At 38.9% G+C, this 22,106-nt stretch overlaps 1 protein-coding gene across 3 annotated transcripts in view; it reads right to left on the reverse strand.

Moving 5' to 3' along the window:
* The window catches only part of ZSWIM8 (zinc finger SWIM-type containing 8), a 61,868-nt gene that overhangs the window by 3,065 nt on the left and 36,697 nt on the right, over positions 1-22,106 (reverse strand). Inside the window, exons 11-25 of one of the 3 annotated variants that reach the window (XM_075216684.1) lie at positions 21,071-21,202; positions 20,022-20,201; positions 16,722-16,905; positions 15,548-15,646; positions 13,357-13,481; positions 12,682-12,916; positions 9,714-9,866; positions 9,077-9,299; positions 8,691-8,980; positions 6,626-6,849; positions 5,804-6,277; positions 4,990-5,158; positions 4,176-4,346; positions 2,528-2,647; positions 1,777-1,955 (exon numbers count right to left, since the gene is read on the reverse strand). In XM_075216684.1, coding sequence (XP_075072785.1) covers positions 1,777-1,955; positions 2,528-2,647; positions 4,176-4,346; positions 4,990-5,158; positions 5,804-6,277; positions 6,626-6,849; positions 8,691-8,980; positions 9,077-9,299; positions 9,714-9,866; positions 12,682-12,916; positions 13,357-13,481; positions 15,548-15,646; positions 16,722-16,905; positions 20,022-20,201; positions 21,071-21,202 — 2,958 coding nt within the window. Of the gene's footprint in view, positions 1-1,776; positions 1,956-2,527; positions 2,648-4,175; positions 4,374-4,989; positions 5,159-5,803; positions 6,278-6,625; positions 6,850-8,690; positions 8,981-9,076; positions 9,300-9,713; positions 9,867-12,681; positions 12,917-13,356; positions 13,482-15,547; positions 15,647-16,721; positions 16,906-20,021; positions 20,202-21,070; positions 21,203-22,106 lie in introns of all 3 variants that reach the window. The other 2 variants (XM_075216683.1, XM_075216682.1) reach the window with 2 other exon arrangements.

Here is a 22,106-nt window from a genome sequence, read left to right on the forward strand (position 1 = left end):
ATTAAACAGTGCACTTATCAATCAAGTGCATCATTCTCAGACAGGAAGATGCATGGGGAGTATACATCTGTAATCATTTACTAAAGAACACAAACATCTGTTAAAAACAGGAATAAAAACAATCTAAGACCAAATGCTTAAATTACAGTGCCAGATTTAGATATGTACTGGAAAACACTGCACATTTAACCATTAATTTTATCTCAAACTAGTCTCTGTCTTCTAGGTTAAAAACAAGTTGCACTTAATATATAAAAACATGCATAACCCTGACTTGCACACTTAGTACATAAGCAGTAACAAGTATTTATTGTCTTTTACCCCAGATCCATAAGATAAGATAGGATAAAGAATAAAAAGCTATGAACACTGTTGTATGCTACACAAAGCTTTTTCCCTTGTCTGTAACTTGCAATTTTGTAGAGTGCTGTGTAATCTGCTGGCGTTACATAAAACATACATATCTACCTACCTCCAGACCAGTGGTAGTCATTACACCGATGACGGAAATGCCGACATCGGATACCCCGACATGATGAGACTGAAGGTGTAATTCCCGACAGAGTGCTAATAAAAAGACACGTCAAACAATTGTGACGAATGAAGATCCCGGCAGCCTACAATGGCGTCACATTGAAGGGCCACACTATGATTCGTGCTGTTAAGCTGCTAATTTAAGGAGGCGCTGGCTGTACAATGTTCTTTACAAAGCCTAGAACATTGTACAGCCAGCGTCTCCTTAAATTAGCAGCTTAACAGCACGAATCATACGGTGGCCCTTCAAATTAAAGTCATTGTACGCTGCCGGGATCTTCATTCATAGCAATTGTTTGACGTCTCTTTTTGAACCTGTCACTATTAGCACTCTGTTGGGAATTACACTTTCGGTCTCATCGTGTTGGGGTATCCAATGTCAGCGTTTCCATCATCAGTATAAGGTACCCAACCCCTTTAGACACTCTGCGGGACTGTGAATGAGAAGTGATTAGCATTTGGGAGTCAGTACAGGGTAGAACTGTGACTCTCCAGTGCCACCTCCTGCATTTCACCACTCTCTACTGAGTCCAAAGGCTTGTAGCGTGGGGCATGGCGCTGGAGTCAAAAATCCCAGTTTCCCATTAGCACCGTGATGACTATATATAAAGTAATTTTACATCAAGTACTTTAAGTACATAAAACCCTTTGGGGTGACAGGGCTTCTTTGCAACTTATGAGACTCAATGAGCAAGATAGAGGCAGGCCACCGTTTGGTATTACCAGCTACTGGGATAGACAGACAGGTACTAATTGAAAGTTGGCTTTAGCATCTTTTTATCTTTCTGGAAATACATCAGGCTTGGGCAAAAACAAGCGAGTCTCTTGCCTTATTACTTTTCTGAGGTGACCTGAAAATATCCAGATTACAAAAAGGAAGTGCATACATTTCCCCACATGACACAATATTGTGAACATTATAGAATGTTGCTTCCCCTTATTGGAGTTCTCCAGGCAAATTGTAGTTTTTACTCCCCAACCTGTAGAGATCACTGGAGTGATCAGAATACTTCTACAGTCTATCTCAAGCTCCAGATTCAACATTTTCTAGGCTTTTATGTCTAAAGTATACAGAGAGAGGGGCTGCTGGCGTGGCAAGGATCCAGAGAGGGATCTCCCATGGCTCTGCATGTTGGAGGAAGGGAAGATTTTAAAAAATGGACTTATTTTACTGAACACTGAATAATAATGTGACTTTGTTAGACGGTCAATATAGCAGGAAAAGCTCTACTACAAGGTTACCTGCATGTAGGACTGTTGACAGCGCTGCACCAGCTGATGAAAGGCAGGGGTGCGCAGGTGGTTATGGATGTGGGCTGGGTTGAGCCGCTGAAGTGCCTCCATAATGATCTCCTGCAGTACAAATGGGCTCAACACACCTTTGGCTGCTCCGACACAGAACTGATGCACATAATTCACACCTATGTAAAATGTGAATAAAACGAAATATATAATATGGTCTCTGTATCACAACAGACAAACTTAAAATTATGTCAAATAACCAGGACATTAGGGGGTAAATGTATGAACCTCCGATTTTTTTTCAACTTGCTGGAAATCGGCGACTTTGCAGGTAAAATTTAAAGCGGCGATGGCTTGTAAAGGCAAGTTTGCCTTTACAAGCCATCGCCGCTTTAAATTTTACCTGCAAAGTCGCCGATTTCCAGCAAGTTGAAAATAATTGGAGGTTCATACATTTACCCCTGGGAGTCTGATTAGTTTTCACTTGTACTATGAAAGACTAAGGCAACATCCTAAAGTCATTTAATTCCCATGAAGCAAGCCACCAGCTATCAGCCACAGCCGTTCTCTGAAAAGGTCACTTAGCAGAGGATGCATAAACTTAGTCTCATTACAGCAAAAGGCATTTTGAAATCAGAAGCTTGACATTCATTGTATTCAGCACAAGATTAAATATTTCGGCTGCAGACAAGACGACAGTTAAATATTCTCCAGGTCCAACTGCCAATGCATTATTAGATCACAGCCTTACCTAACTTGGCAGCTAAACTTAGCAGCCACTTGACATCCTCTGTATATGGGGGGCTTCTAGAGAAGTTGTTGGGGTGGTCATTGTGGGCTCTGCGACCCAGCATCTCTAAAGCCAGCATCCCTGAGGACATGAGACACGTTTCAATTGGTATTTAGTGGTTACATAAACAATGAAACAAGAAGGACAAGATGGAAAGAACATAAGTGCATGCACCTGAATACAATTGTGTCCCTAAAGGCCACAGAACATTTTACAATACTTGCTTGTATTAACGAACAATTGGGATTGACTACTAACAAATTACAAATTAGCAGCAATCTATAGCAACCAATGAACAATTAGCTTTGATTAATCTAGTACACTAGTGATTTATATCTTGCTATTAGATCAGATCTGTGTTTTGTGATAACCCTGCAGCAGTAAGCAACTTGCTGCAGGCTATTTGTCTTTTTTCATCAACCTTTCATTAAATTCCTGTTTCTGTGTTGCATGTAATTATCTAACATAAAAGTTAAAGTTGGGGCCAAATTAAGTGCAGAGTGAGAGTTAGAAAAATACATGAAATGTCTGATTGGTTCCTCTGGGTTTCTGGGTATTTACACTTTGTTAGAAAATAATCCCCAATACATTTTGAACAGAACACGTGGCATATATGACCCATATAGACAGCTCTGACATAACATAATTCAGAATTACAGGTATATCAGCGACAGCAATAGGCCACAGTGGGCTGTATGTGATGTGCATCTTCACTAACACACAGCTACACAGAAAAATAAAAGTAATATAACCTGATCTTAAGGAGTACAATTATACATTTATAATCTGTGGTCAAAGTGGAAATATAGATGTGGTGGTACGGAAAATAGTGAAGTTAATGGAATGTGAGATCAGTAGGAGAAGCGGTGTTATGGAATACCACTATATTTTCCCCACCACCACCCAACTGTTTCTAATACCAATAATGTAACAAATAAGACTGCAGGTAAAATCCAGCCTCTACTAATAAGAAACTTGTTATAAAAAGAAAACTATATAAAATGATCATTCTGTGTAGATGACTCATTGCAGGTTATGCTATCAGTAAGGAAAAGTGAATGTAAAGGATTGTGCACCAATGTTCTGAGTCATTGACAGCGGGGGGTCTGGACATACAGATGGTCGGTGCGTGAGATTGCAGTTTATAAAGAATTATGCCTGCAGTATAACTGCAGTAGTGGGTGGGAGGGCAACAAGCTAAAGCTAAATCTAGAACACAATTTCTTATAATAAAGTTGCTATTAGAACATTCACAAACACAGAATGTGGCAGGATTGAAGCTTTGTTTCAGATGAGAGCAATTTCTCTGTGCACACTGGATGTCATGTCCTAGTACATCTCATAGAGCTAATTATGTTAAATACAACAACATAATACAATATTTTGTCTTTTAGTCAAATATAATGCTAGATGCTTTCAGATACATTTTCTTTTTATCTCAGTTTATATTGGTGTTTAGATTTATTGATAACTTACACATTTATATCCTGCAGCTTCTGTGCTGCAAATAAATTGAGGTTATACAAATGTTACTATTGAAAGCAAGTACTAGATGTAATAAAGGGTGAATGCATTGTGTGACTGTAACAACTCTGCACAGTTTACTTACCAACTCGATAAGCTGAGTGGAGGTAGTGCAAAGCTTGTGGGCTTACAGGCTGACTGTGCTGTTCATCCTCCACAGGGAAACCACCTGTGACTAGCGATGCGGGCTGGGTAGTTAGTGTTGTCAGGGTGGAACCTGGTATAGCTGGAAACGTTGTTCCTGTGTGAACGCTCCCTACTGGAACCATGAAAAAGGGAGAGACTGCAAGGAGGTCATTGTTAAACCTATTCCCCCATCCATATAACCCTCACAAGAACCACAGGTGCTCTAACCCAAGGGGTCTGCAAGCATACCACACCAAAACCCAATGATGCAAGACAAAATAGCTAAACTAAACCTCCCCCTTCAGTTGTATTTGCCTGCCATCAAATTAGAGACACAATAATGGAAATCCACTGAAGATCTCAATTTCTAGAATAAACCTGGTAATTTACATTGATCAAGTAAATTATACATGGTGATAGGTTGAATTACAATGTACTTTGCAAGATAAAATGTTTTATCATCTACTATTAAAGTGGGAATTATTGCGTCATGGCAATGTGTGTGTGAAACATGGATTAAATGCTCCCTCCTAGCAATCCATAACTTTCTTTTGCCCTGGTATCTGATGTGGATCAGTTGTTTCTACAGCAACATATCCTTTCCGCTTGATTTCTTTGAAACAAGGGATTATAACACCACCTAGTGGTACATGCATTGCAAAAACATTACCCATTCTTATTTGTACACATGCCAAGTATATACTGTTATGGTTCATTGGACAGAGAAATAGGAATATCAGTACAGTGCAGTGTGTATACTGGGGATTACTCACTTGCTACATTAGAAGACAGTGACAGTCCTGCCTCTGCATGGTATGGGTGGACAGCAATCTGGGTCATTGAAGGAACTGGGGCCCCTGGGAAGGACACGGCTGTAGCTGCTATAGACGGGGTTGTGACTGTGTAAGGATACTGGGCTCCAATGAAAGCTGGGTGGACGCCCTGCAAAAAAAAAAAAAAAAAATAAAAACATTTTGGAGCATCAGTCTTATATAAAAATGTAGTTTAATGCTGGACACAAATGCATAGTAACAAATATACATAATTAATCCATTATCGGTTATGTCCAGAAATCCATTCAGCAGATCTGAATGTGTCTGTGTTTTATTCTGAATGAATGATCTGTCCAATTTAACCACCCAAGCACACAATTAAATTGGAATGTGATTTTGTTACTACGTACAGCAGGTTCCGCCTATCTGTGACCAGATGAATATTTCTGTATATCAGCAGTATATAGAAAAAAACTGCTGCAAAATAAGCTGGATTCCAGGAAATAAAGAATTTAACCCATTAAAACATTTATTTTTATGCCTGTCATGCAATTAAAAGGATTTGGAGAATTTAAAAAAATACCTCTACATCTAATAACTTGTGGTTTTGTCCCTAATAATGACCTGATAGAAATAAATTATTTAAGTTTTAAATTGGCCTGTGGAGTTTTGCTTCCCTATGTTTCAACTATCAATGAGCATAGAATTAGTTTATAATACTTCTAGCTTGGGTCTAGCATTAGATACAGTTTCATTCCCATCCTGTCATTGTATGTCACAGATTCAGACAGTCATCATCCCCAGCTTTGTTTACCTGTGTGTACAATGTTCCGGGAACTGGGAAGACGGTTGGTTGTGGGATTTGCTGGCGGGGGATTCCAATGTACTGTGGATTACAAACTGTAGGTATATGCGTTTGCAGAGTGGTATACGGGTGTAGTCCCTGGGTGTGAGCGTGTGCCATTGCAGTATGCTGCTGGTAAATCGTTGACCCGACTGAGATCACCGGGACCACGGTTGCAGCAGTCACTGCTGCTGCCACAGTCACAGTGGAAGTATCTGGGATTATCCTGCTGTCTGCAAGTCCACGCACAGCCTCTACAATTGACCGTGCTCCTCCCGCACTGCAGCCGGTAGCGCCTTCTCTCTGTGCCGGCGTTCCTCCCACCATCTGCTCGTAGAGCCAGTACCACTGATGAGCTACTTCAAACAAGACCTCGGGATAAACACCTCCTCCTTTAGCAGCATCCTCCACCGCCATACAAGCTTTCTCCAGCATCAGGTTGTCCTAGGGACGAAAAAGAAAAATAACATTTAGCCTGTATTGTTCTAAAATAGAGCTTACAAAAAACACATTGTGTGTGTGTGTGTGTGTTCACGACTCAATTCATTACACCCATATATTTGTATAATTGTTCCAAAGAGAAATACTTTTAGATTTTACATAAGTGGGACATACAGACAAATGAATATACACAGTTGTAGGCGTCAAATAAACATATTACTACAGAGTTGGCACTATTGTGTAGGTAAAAATCTAAAATAAGTGTTGTGTTGTGCTAGAGGACCCTAATCTATTACAACATTCTGGTACTTAATGCCCACTGTACATCAGACACATGGTACAACCACATACCTGTTCTTTGCACTGTACCAGAGCTCGCTGGATCTCGTTAGGGTTCAGAGCGTGAGCATGAGGGAGGCAGCTCAGCGCCAGTTCAGCCGCTGCTCGGACCATGTTAGAATCTCTAGCCCTGGAAGCTCTGTCTGCCAAAGAGGCCACTTCTGGTGGAGTCAGATGCCCATCCCAGCACTCCACGAGAATGTTTAGTGCTGCACTGCCAATTTCCATCGCCTGCCCTGGAATCCAAAATTAGGTTCATAAGTAAAACAGCTTACACACAAAACTGTTTTTAAAATGCATACCGACTAGTTACAGCCAATCAAGGAGCTGCTAAATGATGGCAGAAATGTATTGCATTCATTGATACACATCAGCCAGCGAATTAGAGGGGAAAACTATTAACAATGAATACAACTGGCAAGCTTACCAAACTAATAGATATAATTTCATTGCAATATCCCTGCCTATTGAAAAAAATATATAATGGAGGTACTCTCCTTTAAATCCAAAAAAAAAGCCCTAGATTTGGTACCAAAATTCAAACATTACCAAGACTGGACAAATTAGTCACGCAGTTGACAAGAAAACACATCCTGGTAACCACAGCACACTTGGGACGGAGGATACAGTATTGCTGTGACACTTGCATCAATGTCCTACGTCAATTTCTGGCCCACACAAGATGTAAATACTCATAGACTGTAAAGCTGGGGGCACGGTTGATATGAGTGTGCAGAGGTCATGCCAGTTATCGAGAGTTGGAAGTCACTGTGTAGCTCGGAAGCAGGGAGAATAGTGATTCTCTCCAGGACTGGTTTGAGTGCCCACAGCCAACAGCAGCAACTGCCTTTTCAATAGTTACTCCTTTAGTGCTGTCACAATTGCTGGGAGCTGCAGATGTGTTGGGGCCCTATCAATACCTCCTGGGTACAGGCGAGTAAATGTGTCGCCCATTTAAATGTACCTATTTGGCACAGGTGGGTGTATGTGCCAGGCACTGCAAGTGCATGCTGGGCACAGCCGGATAAATGTGGTTAGGATTCCAAGTTCATCCTGGACATGTTTGGTTAACGTGTCTGGCATTACTGATACATGTTAAGCATTACAGGGTAAATGTGTTGATCGATCAGTGACAGTTGATGCTGGGCTGGGTGCAGCTGCTACATATGTATTATTGGTATGTGTCGGGACACGCCCACACCTAAGAGGTTTGTATAATACGCTTAAATTATTTATTTTTTTCTTCCAAAAGTGCTGACTTCTCTCTCTTGGTAAACTCTCCATCCCTACAATTACAATTTCTACAAACTATATGTGTAGCCGTCAAACCACACAATCTTTCACTTTCCTTATCATTACATGTATGTAACTAATCTCATCCTCACCAAGCTCTTCATGGTGTCCTCCTCTTCCCTGCATGTCCTTCTACCTCCAATTTTTCCCCACATAAACTTTTTCTTCCTTCCTCTGCTGTCCTCCTCCTTTTAGCTCTCCCCCCTGTCCTTAGTGATCATCTCTTTCCCATCCCTATCCTGCATGGTCCTCTTATCTACTTCTTCCCTTAACATCCATCTTTCCATCACTGCCCTTTATCTTCTCATCTCACTGGCACTCCCAGTGTGTCCTCCTCTCTCCTATACCCTATGTGTCCTACAGTTATCCAGTTTCCTCTCTTCTTTCCTTTGCATGTTCCATTCTCTTTTACATCTTCCAGGTCCCCTGTACACACACACCCGCACCCTCCTGACAATGTTTTCACTAAGAAGCTGGAGATTATGACTGCCTACTGCTGAAACGCAATCAGTTGTCTGTAGAAACAAGAATGGTAAAAATATATGTATACATGCTGTGAGCAGTTTTAGATTTCATCTTACCATTAACTCAGTAAATTACCATTTTTGGCCCAATCAATTGAAATATTCTTCAGAACTTAAGATTGGTTTGGGCAACAACCAGGTCAGGACTGATAAACTAGAGGGATAAGTAACTAGAACAGTAGTATCTGACCAGCATTGCAGTGAGCTATTAATTCACAGACTGAATGATGCCAAAACTCATCCCTTTACCAATTTCTCACCAGTTATCCAGGAGACGTGTGAAGAGTAGGTTCTAGACAGCCAATTTGGAGACACAAAATTGTGTAGGCCGAGGGCATAGAGACCTATTTCAAAGGCACAGAGGTGCAAGTTGCGATGGGGCCCTTGGTGTCCACCACTGGAGGATGGATGTGTAAAAATGGAAGTGCTGCTGTTCCCCCCAGCTTTAATCAGAACAGTCTTAGCCAGCTCAAAATAGAAGTGGGCCGCTGCTTCTGACGGTTGATTGGGAACATGGGGAGCATGGCTCTCCAAACGACGTCCTTTGTATCTGAAGAATTAAAACAAAAAACAAATCATTTACCAGAAACATTATTTCAATCAAAATAATCACATCTTTTTAGCTAAACCAGATGAATGTACTTACCTCCCCACCTCTACTGTCTTGGCTCTGGCTCCACCATTAGCCCTTCTGCTGCCACTAGAGGACGATGATCCCAGCGAATCACTGGAGGAGCTGCTGATGCTGTCACTATCCTGTCCCCGACCCCAGGGTGTGGCTCCCCAACCTCCACGTAAGGGTCGGCGACTGAGAGTTGGGGAACTGTCAGATGTGGTCTCTGGTGCACTGCTATCAATGCTGGCCATTCCTTCAGGTTTAAATAAAAGTTTTAGTATTGATTGTGTTTTTTGTTTGTTTAGCAAAAGAATACACACCAATGTGAACTCTCTAATAAAAGGCTAATAGTTGAAATAGCCGGCTGCTGGGGGTCACATCTATACTATCATACCGTTATGGAAATTAAAATACTGATGATGCTCACATTAAACAGAGATTCTCTATAACTAGACTTTGTGTAAAGCATTAACAAGTATACAGCGCAGTAGAATAGACAAGTTGCATACATATTACATAAAGTTATGTATAAAACAGACAGACCTGCAGCTCTACTAATTGGGGGTGGAGATGCAGTTTCTCTATTAACATGGGGAAAAATTCTCTACCTATACATATAACCTTAGCAGGCTGATATATATACACAATACAGTTTAATGCCAGTTACCTGTGTGTTTCTTTTTCTGTCGCACAGGTGAACCCCAACATCTCCCATTATATCCGCCTCGGTTTCCCAGAGCCAGACGGCTCGGAACTTTCCCTTCCTGTTTGTACACTTGCGCTTCCCCTGCTGGTTCACCGCTGGATTTCTGTGAGCTGTCTGTAATACACACACTACCAAGTTTATATAGGCCTAGTCTAAACTGTAACTCAGATCACAGCCCATCTATGCAATGCTTCAAAATGCAGAGTCTTATTTTACACTTTCTCTATTTTCCCAAACTGTTTTGGTGGGTGGGCTTATATAAAAGCCTTCCTCTGAAATGGTAAGTGTCTCACCTCTCCTGAATATCTGCAACAGAGATTACCGGTTTCACTGCAAATGTGAAGGTTTTTAGGGGACATTAATCAAAAAACAAGCGACAATGAGATGTGGAGATGGACACATATTGCCAAGTTTGCACTTAGCTTGTACAGAAATGGCATAAACTTATCTCTAGCATATGCATCCACATATCCGAAGTACAAGATTACTTTTCAGGTTAGAGTGACTTTAAGTTCTATTTTCCCCATAATAAAATTTAAAATCCTACATTAGGACTTGAACTTTACAAGACTAAAGACGCTTACAATGTGTATGTGTAAAGGAAAATACCAGTTCATATTTACCAAAGGTACAACGTAAAATGGTCTGCTTCTATAAGTTAAAGACTGTCTGGGAATCATCTCCATATTATAAAACAGACTTTAAGATTTTTATAACATAGAGCGCATTCAAAAATAATGCACACTTAGCACAAGCTGCACTGCATTGGAATTAGTAACACCTTATGTGAAGGCTGCACACTAAACAGCATAAAATACACTTATCTCAAGATGTAAAGGAACAAAATCTGATACTAGCAAATAAATACGTATCATATGGTAAAAATTACAGATTGGTCCACAATTCTTATGTATACCTTTACATGTGTTTCTGGTATAAATAATACAGCAAGCACATGTTTCTGATTTATGAAAATATTTTTAAACATTACAGGTTGCTATGAATTTCAGTTGAAAGGCACACACATTGCATTGACTGGTGTCCCATAGTTAAGTGGAAACTCTGACATAGAAATGGAGAAGTCAAACATCTCAAATATGTATAATAGTTAGTGAAACATGGGAAAAGTAGTAAATCCACCACAATGACCCAGTAAAAAATCATCAATGTATCATGGGCAGGAAGAAATCAGGAAAAAGTGAATGCAGAAAAGTGAGATTGCAGAAAAGGCATGAGGAAAAATGCTTCTGGAATGATGCTTCAATTTAACAAAGAATTGTAAACCCTTAAAGGAATAACAGATATCCTGAAAGACAGAACTCGGATCACAACATTTTCACTACCTGGGGTGAAAGAAGTTTAAAAAAAAATGTGTTGAAATAATTGTACTTGACTACCCCCTTAGAAGGTTGTGAATAGACTACAGTGATGCATGTGTGTCAATGGTTAATACCCTCTGCCTGGAAAGATGACAAGCATTACCCCATAGGGACATAGCTGCTAGAACCATCACCCTAGTCTGTTTGCTTCATTCCTGTTAGGAAGGATTTTTTGTAAAATAATGATTAAAAGTGGGGACTGTGAGAGTTTGCAAAATGAAAATGACATATCCATAGAAGTAATCATTATATTATAGCTTCCAAAGAAATTAGCAGATATTGTACTCAGAATGAGAAAAGAAAAATATTGAAGCCTTGAAAAATGTTACAATAAGATGTTCTCAGAGAACTTGGACAAGCCAAGGACACACAGCTGAATGTTCTATGAAAAGTAACATTAAGACTGGTGGCAGAATGCCTGAGAAGATAAAAACATACGAAAGATTTGTTTAAAAATTACAAATTGCAGAATACGCATAATGTATCATTAGCTTGTTGTTTTTATAATTTATTGTCTTCTAATTGGTTGTTAAGCTTCTATACCCCTAAAACCTGTAATTGGTTGTTAAGCTTCTATACCCCTAAAACTGTTATGTATAATTATAAGAGTTATTTCTGCAGTAAAAGTAGTTTTTTCAGTTTGGAAACCAGACACTTGTGTGGTCTCTTATTCTGTGCTCCGATCGATCGTTACTATAGATATTTGACAAACTGCTGACTGACTTATTCAATTACAGGAGGTTATTCTGCTAACATAGGTAAGAACCCCAACATAGTCATGGTATTTCATGAAGTGTAATGCCTACCAAAGTTACAGAGATAATTAATGTCCTGCCACAAATACCAAACAACACAAACTTTAAAAAGAAAGTGTCACAGTGTTGTCATAGCAACAGGACATGTACATAAAGTGACTAAAGGAACAAATCAGATGACTGTCCACAGACATTAAGCGAAGACACAAAAATGTTTGTGACGTCGCTCTACATTAAAAAATAATTACATTGGTGGCAGAGGCAACAGCAGCATTGTGAAATAAAAAAGGAAGATACAGCTGTCTGGGGAGAGAGAGAGTCAAGAGAATTGAAGTCTCAAATAATAATGGGACTAGCAGAAAATAATGTAGAGTGACCCCTAATAATTACCATCCACGAAGAACCCGTTCTAGGAAAAATGGATTACTCAGGGGGTAATTACTGGTGCAGATGAGTACTAGGAGTACTATGTGAGCACTTTCTCACATCACATTTCATAGATCCTCTGTGTACCTGTTGTTTACACAGACATAAGTGTAACTGCAGCCACTAAGACTGCTGTTATTTGTAAACTGTTTTCTTCCTCCTCGTTCCAAATGGAACACAGGGTGAGAAAATCTTCATAAAAAGACACTTGTCAGCACATACTCTGAGAATGTGCCAATGATTAATCAGTGCCCCCACTGATTCATTTCTTTCCACCAAAATCTATCAAGCTCCTCCATTAGGAAGAAGCAAGTCTTGAGACAAACATCATCACAGTTGAAGGTACAAAAACAATGAAGTGTATGTTACCCTGAGCATTCTTCTCTGGAAAGTTCTCGGCTATCCCCCCATGGACTCCAGTGGTCACACCTGGCTGCTGGTGAGTGGCCGGGCTACCTGATACTAGTATGGCTGCAGTGGACTGAGAGGCATGTTTGGAAGGAGACTTTTGATTGGCTGTCGTTGGTTTACTGGAAGAATAGAAGGAGCTCAGCGTTTGTGGCTTGTGAGTTTGACTTTCCCGATCCAACAGCTTGTCCAATATCTGGATAATGGTGAGGAAATAACATACAAAAGTTTAACATCTGTGCAAAGTTTGCTTATGAGTGCAGTGATTAGAACTGCATCATTAAGAGGGAATCCAAACAATTAACTAAAGTATAGTGAATATAACTAATTAAAAACCATGTATTCATATCAGTACTCCAATCACTCTCCTATTATGATTAAGAATCACATTTTAACAGCTGACCACTATGACCACTATGGAAAACATCCAATACAAATAAACAACAGGTGAGTATATGAACTCATTTTCAAACGTGACAGGCTATTTCTCACCAATGGAAGCATTCAGTTGGGAAAGAAGAGGGCTATGAAACAGCTGATTAAGTCGTTCTGATCTTACCACAAAGGAATGTGAGCAGTGCTTTATATATCCTCTACTTTAACATATGAAACATATTTTAGTTCTCCTGCAAATACCTTTTTTAACTTGGACTGATCATCTTTGTAGGTAATCATTAGAGCTAGTGCCAAATCGCCTTTCTCTCTTCTTGTCCCCTCACAAAGCAGAGGATGCTCTGCTTCACTGACTGTCGTCTTCATGCCTGTGCAGATGTGTTGGAAAGAAAATTAAAACCTGCAGGTTTCACTATGTGGATACACACAGGAGTGATATAATTGGGACACAAGCAGTAAATATATGACAGAATGCGTTTGAAGCTGCCAGATATAGGATGACAGCGCTAGAGGCCAAGAGCATGGGCACACTTACTGTAGGTAACGCAGACATAATGCGAGTGGTTAACATTTAGGTGGCTGAGTGTTTCTTGGTAATGGCTACTAAACACACTTTTGGATCTCTGTCCTTGGGCATCCTATTTCGTATCACAAATTCAATACAACCTTGGCTTTAGGAAGGACACAGAGTTAATTGGTTCCAGCAATCCATAATTCATGGAAACACTTGGTGATGCAATGGTAAAAAGGAGAGCGTCAAACACACTGGAAATGGATAAATGGTTTGTATTTCAGCATATCAAATGGAAACCTTGTAATCACCCTCTCCTCCAGCAAAACCTAAGGTCATCTGTGCATTGAAACCTGCGGCTTAGTAATAACTGATCAATTTCCTGCCAGATGTTTCTCATTTTCAGGGCTGTTTCAGGCTCAATAATGAAAATGAATAAACGAATAAACAGTACAACAGAGCTTAAAGATGAAGAGATCTGACTTGGCAGCTCACAACTATTGTGAGGTAAGAGAGAAGGTTTTAGAAAGTATCTTTATATACATTGGTAATAACTAATCCCCATCTAAATGCTTCCAACAGCTAATTGTTTATACCAATCACTTTCCAAATAAGTTAGTTGTGTTCTCTGTCCCACCCTGATTTGTAAATATATTGTATAAAATTAAATATAATTGAAAAGTTACAATGTACTTGATAAATTAATAACACACAATTATATTTATCGTCTTGTTATAGTACTGGCTTTTAGCCTCCAAGTGTCTCCTCTGCGGCTGCAATCTACATAAATCATTTGACCGATGGGTAAATCTCTATATACACACAACAGTGGTAAAAAGAAAACCTTTAATGCGTAACATATGTACTTTTCTTTATTTAAAGCTACAGCGTTAATTATCTGGCTTAGTGACACAGAGCACTTTATGGGACAACAGTTTCACTGGCACGAGAGCTCTGCAGACAGCCTTATCCTATACCTGAAACACTTATGTGACAGGGAAAAGAAGAGTGTAAAAAGGAAGCATTCTAAACCACCTATATGACACCCACCCGAATGAGCGACAAAATTAATAATATGTTTTATTAAAACACATAATATGGGTTTTCAAATAGAATTTAGGAACTTTATGAATTAATATTTTTAGGAAGCATTAATATTTTAAAAGAATAGCTAAATTGGCTATCAGGTTAAAAATAATTATTCCCCTCCCCCTTTTAATAGTAAATACTCTGCTGTGATCCATGACTGAGCAGTTTGCAGACTAGACTAGTGCTAGGACTTAGGTGTCAATAAAGTATAAAATAGCAAAGTGTAGCAGGCAGGTAGAGTGCATGGACATGCGGCCTAGACATCACATTGCTACCATGCAGGTTGGGAGAGGGGAGATCAGTATCGACACACCCATTGATCAGTGCTGGTTGTGAGCTAGGCAAGTACAATCTAAAAATATTCTACAAATACCAAGGTACGTTTTATCCAGTTTGGCTTGAAACTTGTTGCAGAAGTCTGTAACTTGGTACCACATGACGAAGTTTGGGGGGTTGTCAGATGCAGTGGTAAAGTTTACAAATTTTCCATGTAATCTGCAGTAATGCAATTCTCATCTACATAAGCTAGTAGAATGGTGCATTAGGACGCAATGCTGAGCAAATAGACCGCTAATAGACTACCTAGAAGACTGTAAGCCACATAAAAAAATATCAAGCATGGAGAAACGGTGCAACTAACAACATATATAACTAAATGCAACACAAAAAAGGAAACCATTTATATTAAATGTCTTTCTAAACACGGATCACCTGAACTCAGATGAAACACACATAAGATTATAGCAGATGGATTGGATAATTTACTTACAAGACAATATTGTAAATCATTATAGGCTAATAAAGGAATAGGGAATGCATACATAACAAGCCTACCTAGTGCAGCAACAGCTGCCTCAAACCCCAGCTCTTCATCCCCCGGCATCTCGTTATTGCGGTTACGGCTTGGAGGACGGGATCCTGTAGGGGATACCACTGCGAGAGAAAAACATAATCACACAGCTGCCATCCCACACACTTTATGTACCGCCATAACCCTCTTCTTATTTCAAGTTGAAATTGAATAGAAAAATATTAAACGGGATATATTTTCCTTTTCATACACCATGAAGTTAACAGCATATATTGAATACTAAGTACATTAGCTCAACCAACTACAACAGTGTGTGTATGCCGGGAAACGTCAAAATAACACTATTGCAGAATAGTCATTTAATCTCTCTCTACTCTCTAATAAGTGTATTATAAGTAATCACAGCCAATACGCCTTAGGCTCAAGTCATAAGAACCATTTAGAATGCCCAAATTTTGGTATGACTTTGGCTGGTCTTTGTTAAATAAACAGCATATGATGGCAGAGTAACTCCCACTTTCCTCCTTATACAAGCACACATTGGAAAGCAGACTTGAAATTAAGACTACATATGGGGTGGGAATGATCATTTACATTTCAGATTTGATCACTAAATAATGAAATAGTTAATTAAATAACCTTCCTAGGCAGGAATGCAAGTCACAGATGAGCAATCCATTCATTGTGTGGGTTCCATCTAACAATTGTTAAGGACAGCATTCAACGAAAAAGGCAGATATAGTTCAAAGTGTACTTGAAACAAAAGTAAAACTAATCTTCACTATTGGGAAAAAATCTGGTCACCATATCATTCCATTAGAAAACATTTATCTGATATGGCTAAACCTAAGCTGTGTGGGGGGAAGGACTACAGAGACAGAGCCATGTTTTGTAGTTTTGCTACGCCCTCTTGTGGAGACTGCTGTTAAGACACCATATTTTTGCACTTGCATCAGCAAGAAAATTAGAAGAGAATACATGTATAAGAAATAAATAATAATAATAAAAAAACTGCATCCATATATACTATACCTTGTCCATCATTAGTGCATTTACACTGTAGCTCAGGGGCTGCAGGTAGTAGGAGTTGGTGCTTGAAAGTTTCAATTATGGGTCGGGCAAGATATTGATGAATTTGCCCGTTCAAATAGTCTGGTAAAAAGTATGAAACTGTAAAATAACTATAAGCACAGTTACCTGGAGTACACAAGACATCAAAAATAAAACTGGCCAGCATAAGAGGAAGGACAGGACGGTAATCACACAAAGTGCCATCTCGCAGATCCTTAGCTCGCCCCCGAATAGTGTTCATTTCATTGCTGTCCAACGGAATCTTCTTTAAAAGGGACACAATCTCAGATTCTTGGTATGCCAACTTTACCTAGAGAGAAGTACATATGTCTAAATTACAGTGGATGCATTAAGAAGGCTTCCTGCTTTTTCAATAGGGTGATGCAGAGGGAACGTTAGACAGAAACAGACAGATGTATTCCAACTGGTTGCAACGTATGAGGATCACTAAATTGGGCTTATTTAAATGCAGTGGATGCACTACAGGCAACAGCACGATTTCACAATTCCAGCTTTCTCATTGCTTGTACTATTGACTATGTCATCTATCTTCTAAACTGCTCATCTGACCTTTCTGATGTTGGTACGGCTAACAGGACAATACGTGAGAGGGTGTCGGATCTTCGATTTGCTCTACAATATTCCAGCAGCTAGACATTTCTATAGAAGAAACTATTCTATTCCTATGATGAAATGTAACATTATTGATCATGCTTGTAGACCTGGAAAAAGTCGCAATTATACAAATCTACTCCTTAAATTCAAAAGAAAAGTATTACACATATACATTCCAGTGAATGCCAAGAGATCCAACATATTCCTTCTATTTCACTGGGATCGTCTGATGAAAGCCGCGCTATACCCGGTTGTCCTGACTAACCTATATGCGCATGTGCCAATTCACCGCTTATTACCGGACTCTGTGTGCACCTTGCGATCATCTATCAACAATGCCCCCCAGCATCCTGGGGAGGTAGTGGATTGAAATCAGGAGAGAACTGTGACCTACAATTATTCTCACGTGAGTTAAAGAACTTCTCACTATTCTGCATGTGATACTTTTTTTATATACTTATTGCGCCAAGGGAGTATCTCTTTAAATCTACTCTTTAAGCATGACAGAGTGATTTTTTTTTTTTAAAAAGAATGGTTAATTAATTCAACCTCACCAGGTAATTTCCTAATATCATCCCCTAGATTTATCAATTATTTTCACTAACTGAGGCATCTATATGTTCCATACCCTGAAAGATGCAGCCATACACATGAATACATACAGTTGAATTGAGAGGAAAAAAATAAGATGTGTTTGTCAGGGCACTCTGGGATGTTCAGTTGATTAAACGTTCAATTTTTATTGATATTCATTAAAATATATAAGTATATCCTGGTTCCTGGAGAGTAGCGAAATAAACATAAAAACAATAGTGCGATAGTGACGTGATTTACTAAAATGTGATATTAAGAGAATTTAAAAAATGCAGATTGACCTAATAGCTTTGCTGCTACATTTATTTATTAAATAAACACATATTCGTGTGACAATAATGCCTTCGCTTATTATTTGAGTCAATATTTTCTCAGCTGCTATAAAGACACCCTATCCTTCAAAAGCAGATCATTCCCAATGAGTCTACCTACTTCTCACAGATATGGAGAAAATATAGCAATGAATGTACTGCGTGAGTGAGCTTTATGGTCTATCAGTTGTATTTGCAGTACAGTAGCTACAAGCTAACAGTTAGTAAAGCTTCAGCCGTAATGTAACACTGTGCATAGGTTTCATACCTCATCCATTTAAACATATATTCATATCCCATATAGTGACCCTTCAAATTGGGCATATAGTATAAAGTTCTATTAGATCAGAGTTTCCAAAAAATTGTATGTTAGCATGTTATACAGTAGATGCACCCCTAAGTGATCCTAAAACGACCCCTCTCTGGTACAATTATTATTCTATGATGATCATTATCACCCAATATTAGTGTAGTAACAGTCACATCAGTAAGTGAGTATGCTATTATATAACTCAGGTAAGTTATTGTATAACCGTTAAAGCACCCCCTCAGTGATCCTAGGATAACCTCAATCTGGTACAATTGCTGCTCTCTAATAATTAGCACCCACTCAGTCTGAGTGCTATCATTAGGGTGCTGGTGGGTATCACACCAATAAATATGGCTCATTGATTTGCTATGATCTAACTACATTTGTTGCTCCTTATACCCTTAGATCTTGCAACCCTCTCTTTATTAAACCTTTTATTTTTAAGGGTTGCAGGGTTATTGGGTGAAACTGGATTATTATAGCAGCATAACGGGGTTAATAATGTGGCGGAGCCATTTCACCAGATCATAGGTTTCAAAGGGAAAAAAAATAGAGGGAGTAAAATTTTAAACTGAACACAGTGGCCCCCGAGGGGGTGTTTCTTATAAAGAGTCTTGTATAAAGGAGTGTAATATGTATATTATTACTATTAAAATGTTGGTAGTATTTACCTATATCACCAATTACTTTACACATTTTTAATCTTTATAGTTTATCTGGTATTTTTCAGTCTTCAGTCATAGATCACAAGTATAGTATTTTTAGCCTTTTGTCATAGATACTTAATTTATAACATTTTTATCTATTTTCATCAATTGTAAACACTTTTCTCGATCTATTGGTTTGATTCTTCACTAAAATCACTGTATCATTGTTGGAATCACTCATTTATGAATAAAGAATATTTAATCCTCATTTTTTTATTCTATGGCATTTTTTTTTATTATTATACTGGTCTGATCACGCCAAAAAATATTATTTGTATGCATTTCCCTCCATTTCTAATTTTAATTTTACTTTAATATAATCAAATTTCATTGACAGCGAGATCATCCTTAAATATAGAATCACCTAGCTTAAATTCTTCTCTAGTTTTGATAATACCTTTATTACCACCTCATTCTATACTATATGAATATAGGGTTATATACACTTGATGCGGTTACTTGCTTTTATTGTTTCTGTCTCATCGGTTGGTTGCATGATATGGCAACATTGGGACCAACACATTGTGATGGCAGGAGGTGTGGTTCTTTAGTAGTAGCTAATATATTGCAAATATTTATTTGTAGAATTGAAAAAAAAAAAAATACATTCACAATGACTACACTAGCACAAGAAAGTATTCGGTGGGCATGCTTTCCAAAATTCCCTGTGATTAATCATGTTCCATGAGGTGCAGCACAAAGAATAAAATATTATACCTGGGAACACTATATAACCTCTGGAATAAAAGCCAATGTTATTCATTGTATAACTGACAAGCTGATACTTTTGCATTAATACTACTACACACATGAATGATAACCAATCAGATAGGTGGAAACAGCCAAGTCAGACAACGACTCCCTTCATTACAGATGAATGGACACAAACCTCTAATGCTTTAGTGGAGGCCGGGGGTCTCTGTAGTTCCAGGGCGAACATGCCGATACAGAAAGCCAGGTTATGGTACTCTTGCCGCTCACTCAGCACAGTCAGGAGAAAAGCCGCTTTGGACAGTGTGTTGGTCGCTATCCATGTCTGCTTACTTGTGGAGACTTTGTTCTTTTTACCCTGTGTGGAAAATATCAAATATAGCAGCTCATTTACTTGTCCCAACACAGTCAAACAAACCCATATTCTTAATAATAGAGAATACAGCACTAAAGAGGTATGATTTTCCCCTAAAGGCATTAACAGAAATTGGGAAACCGAAACACGTTGGCAAAAGTCAACCAGTATTATTGGGAGTCAATTATCTGATTGAAAACATCATGCATTCCCTACTAGAGTGTAGGCCTATTTACCTATCCGCTATAACAGCAACTTCTAAGCAGTGTGTCACAAGAACTTTCATGATAAGTGAGGCAATGGGAATTAAAGGTTACCAAAAATCCACTGAAAAATCAAAACTCTAGGAAGGTTTCATACATTTTTACTCATGATGAACAATAGCCTATCACAAAGAAAACATAACCACATTGACAGTGGATCTCCAGGTGTCTCAAAGGCATAAAAGTTACTTATACTAATGATGGAGTAGGAGTGTGACGTTTTTCTACAGTATACATTATGCTATTTCTGGTGTCATGGCTTTTGTGGCTTTACATAAAAGCAGCGCTCAATGAAGAAGTTCCCAGCCATTATAAATCATTGCATATGATCCAGTTTCCTTGATGTATAAACGGTTCTACACAACCCTAGGAATACATCTTCATAGGCATCATTTGTATTAACCAGGAGTTAGTTAATGTTTACAAAACTCATTGGCATGGACGCACAAAGGTGTGAAATATACATACATGCAGTGCAGTGCCAAAACCTCCTAGCATACCTAACCCCATGTCTTGAGCTGTTAAGAAAACATATAAGCCAACAGTGGAACAGTGTATGAAGTCTGACACTAGAGGGCGTTCCATATCAGGTCTGTCTCTGTTCCTCACCTTTGTTGGAGGCTGCTCTACCTTGAGATCAGGAGGGTTAGCCAATAGATCCTGGGCTAGTTCCACGGTAAGACGGCAAGCTTCAGTACTGTATCCATGAGCATACAGCGCCTCTGCACAAGCAAACAGCACCTGGAAGCAAAAGACACATGTTATGTGCATGGCATAGATTTTCTAACGTGTAGCTGATGATAAATTATGCAAATTCCTATTCAAACTCAAGAGAAACTTACATTATTAAATAACAGACTGCCACGGTCATTATTAACTGAATATATATATATATATATATATATATATATATATATATATATATATATATATATATATATATATATATATATATATATATATATATATATATACACACACACACACACACACACACGTTAACCCGTGCATGATACTCATGCATTCTAGTCAAATCAAGCTACTTAAGGTGTTAAAAAGGTTCTTGTCATGCATTTGGGCCATAGCCCAGGCCTCCTCAGGGGAGGAGCGTTACTTCCCGACGTAAGCGCCCTTTTTTAACGTGGTTTTGTCCACATGTCACCACCTCATCATTCTTCTCCATCACCTCCTCCTTCATCTTCATCGCCACATCCTTAATCTCCATCGTCTTACTGTTCTAAAACCTCTCGATACACAACGTTTCTGCTAAACACCTTATCGCTGTGCTCAATCAATCTTCCTTGAAGGGCAGTATTCATAACCTGCACTTTCAAATCACTGCTTCTCCGTACTCGTGAAAATGCGACATACAATTGTCCATGACCAAACACAGGCTCTGGTAAATAAATACCCACACGGTTAAAAGTTTGAGCCCTCAACTGGTAAATTTAGCCTTTACTACCCCTCCCACGGGGGGAAGGGGGGATGATGGAAGTTAACTGACTTCACTATTATAATTTTTTTGTCAAATAATGTCAGTATACCAAATTTCAGGTCAATTGGATGAGCCCTTTCTGAGAAAAGTTTTTTACACACACACAAACTAACACACGCCGCTAGGCTTATATATATTAGATTATACACA

The sequence above is a fragment of the Mixophyes fleayi genome, chromosome 6 (assembly GCF_038048845.1).
Source record: "Mixophyes fleayi isolate aMixFle1 chromosome 6, aMixFle1.hap1, whole genome shotgun sequence".
Lineage (NCBI taxonomy): Eukaryota > Metazoa > Chordata > Amphibia > Anura > Limnodynastidae > Mixophyes > Mixophyes fleayi.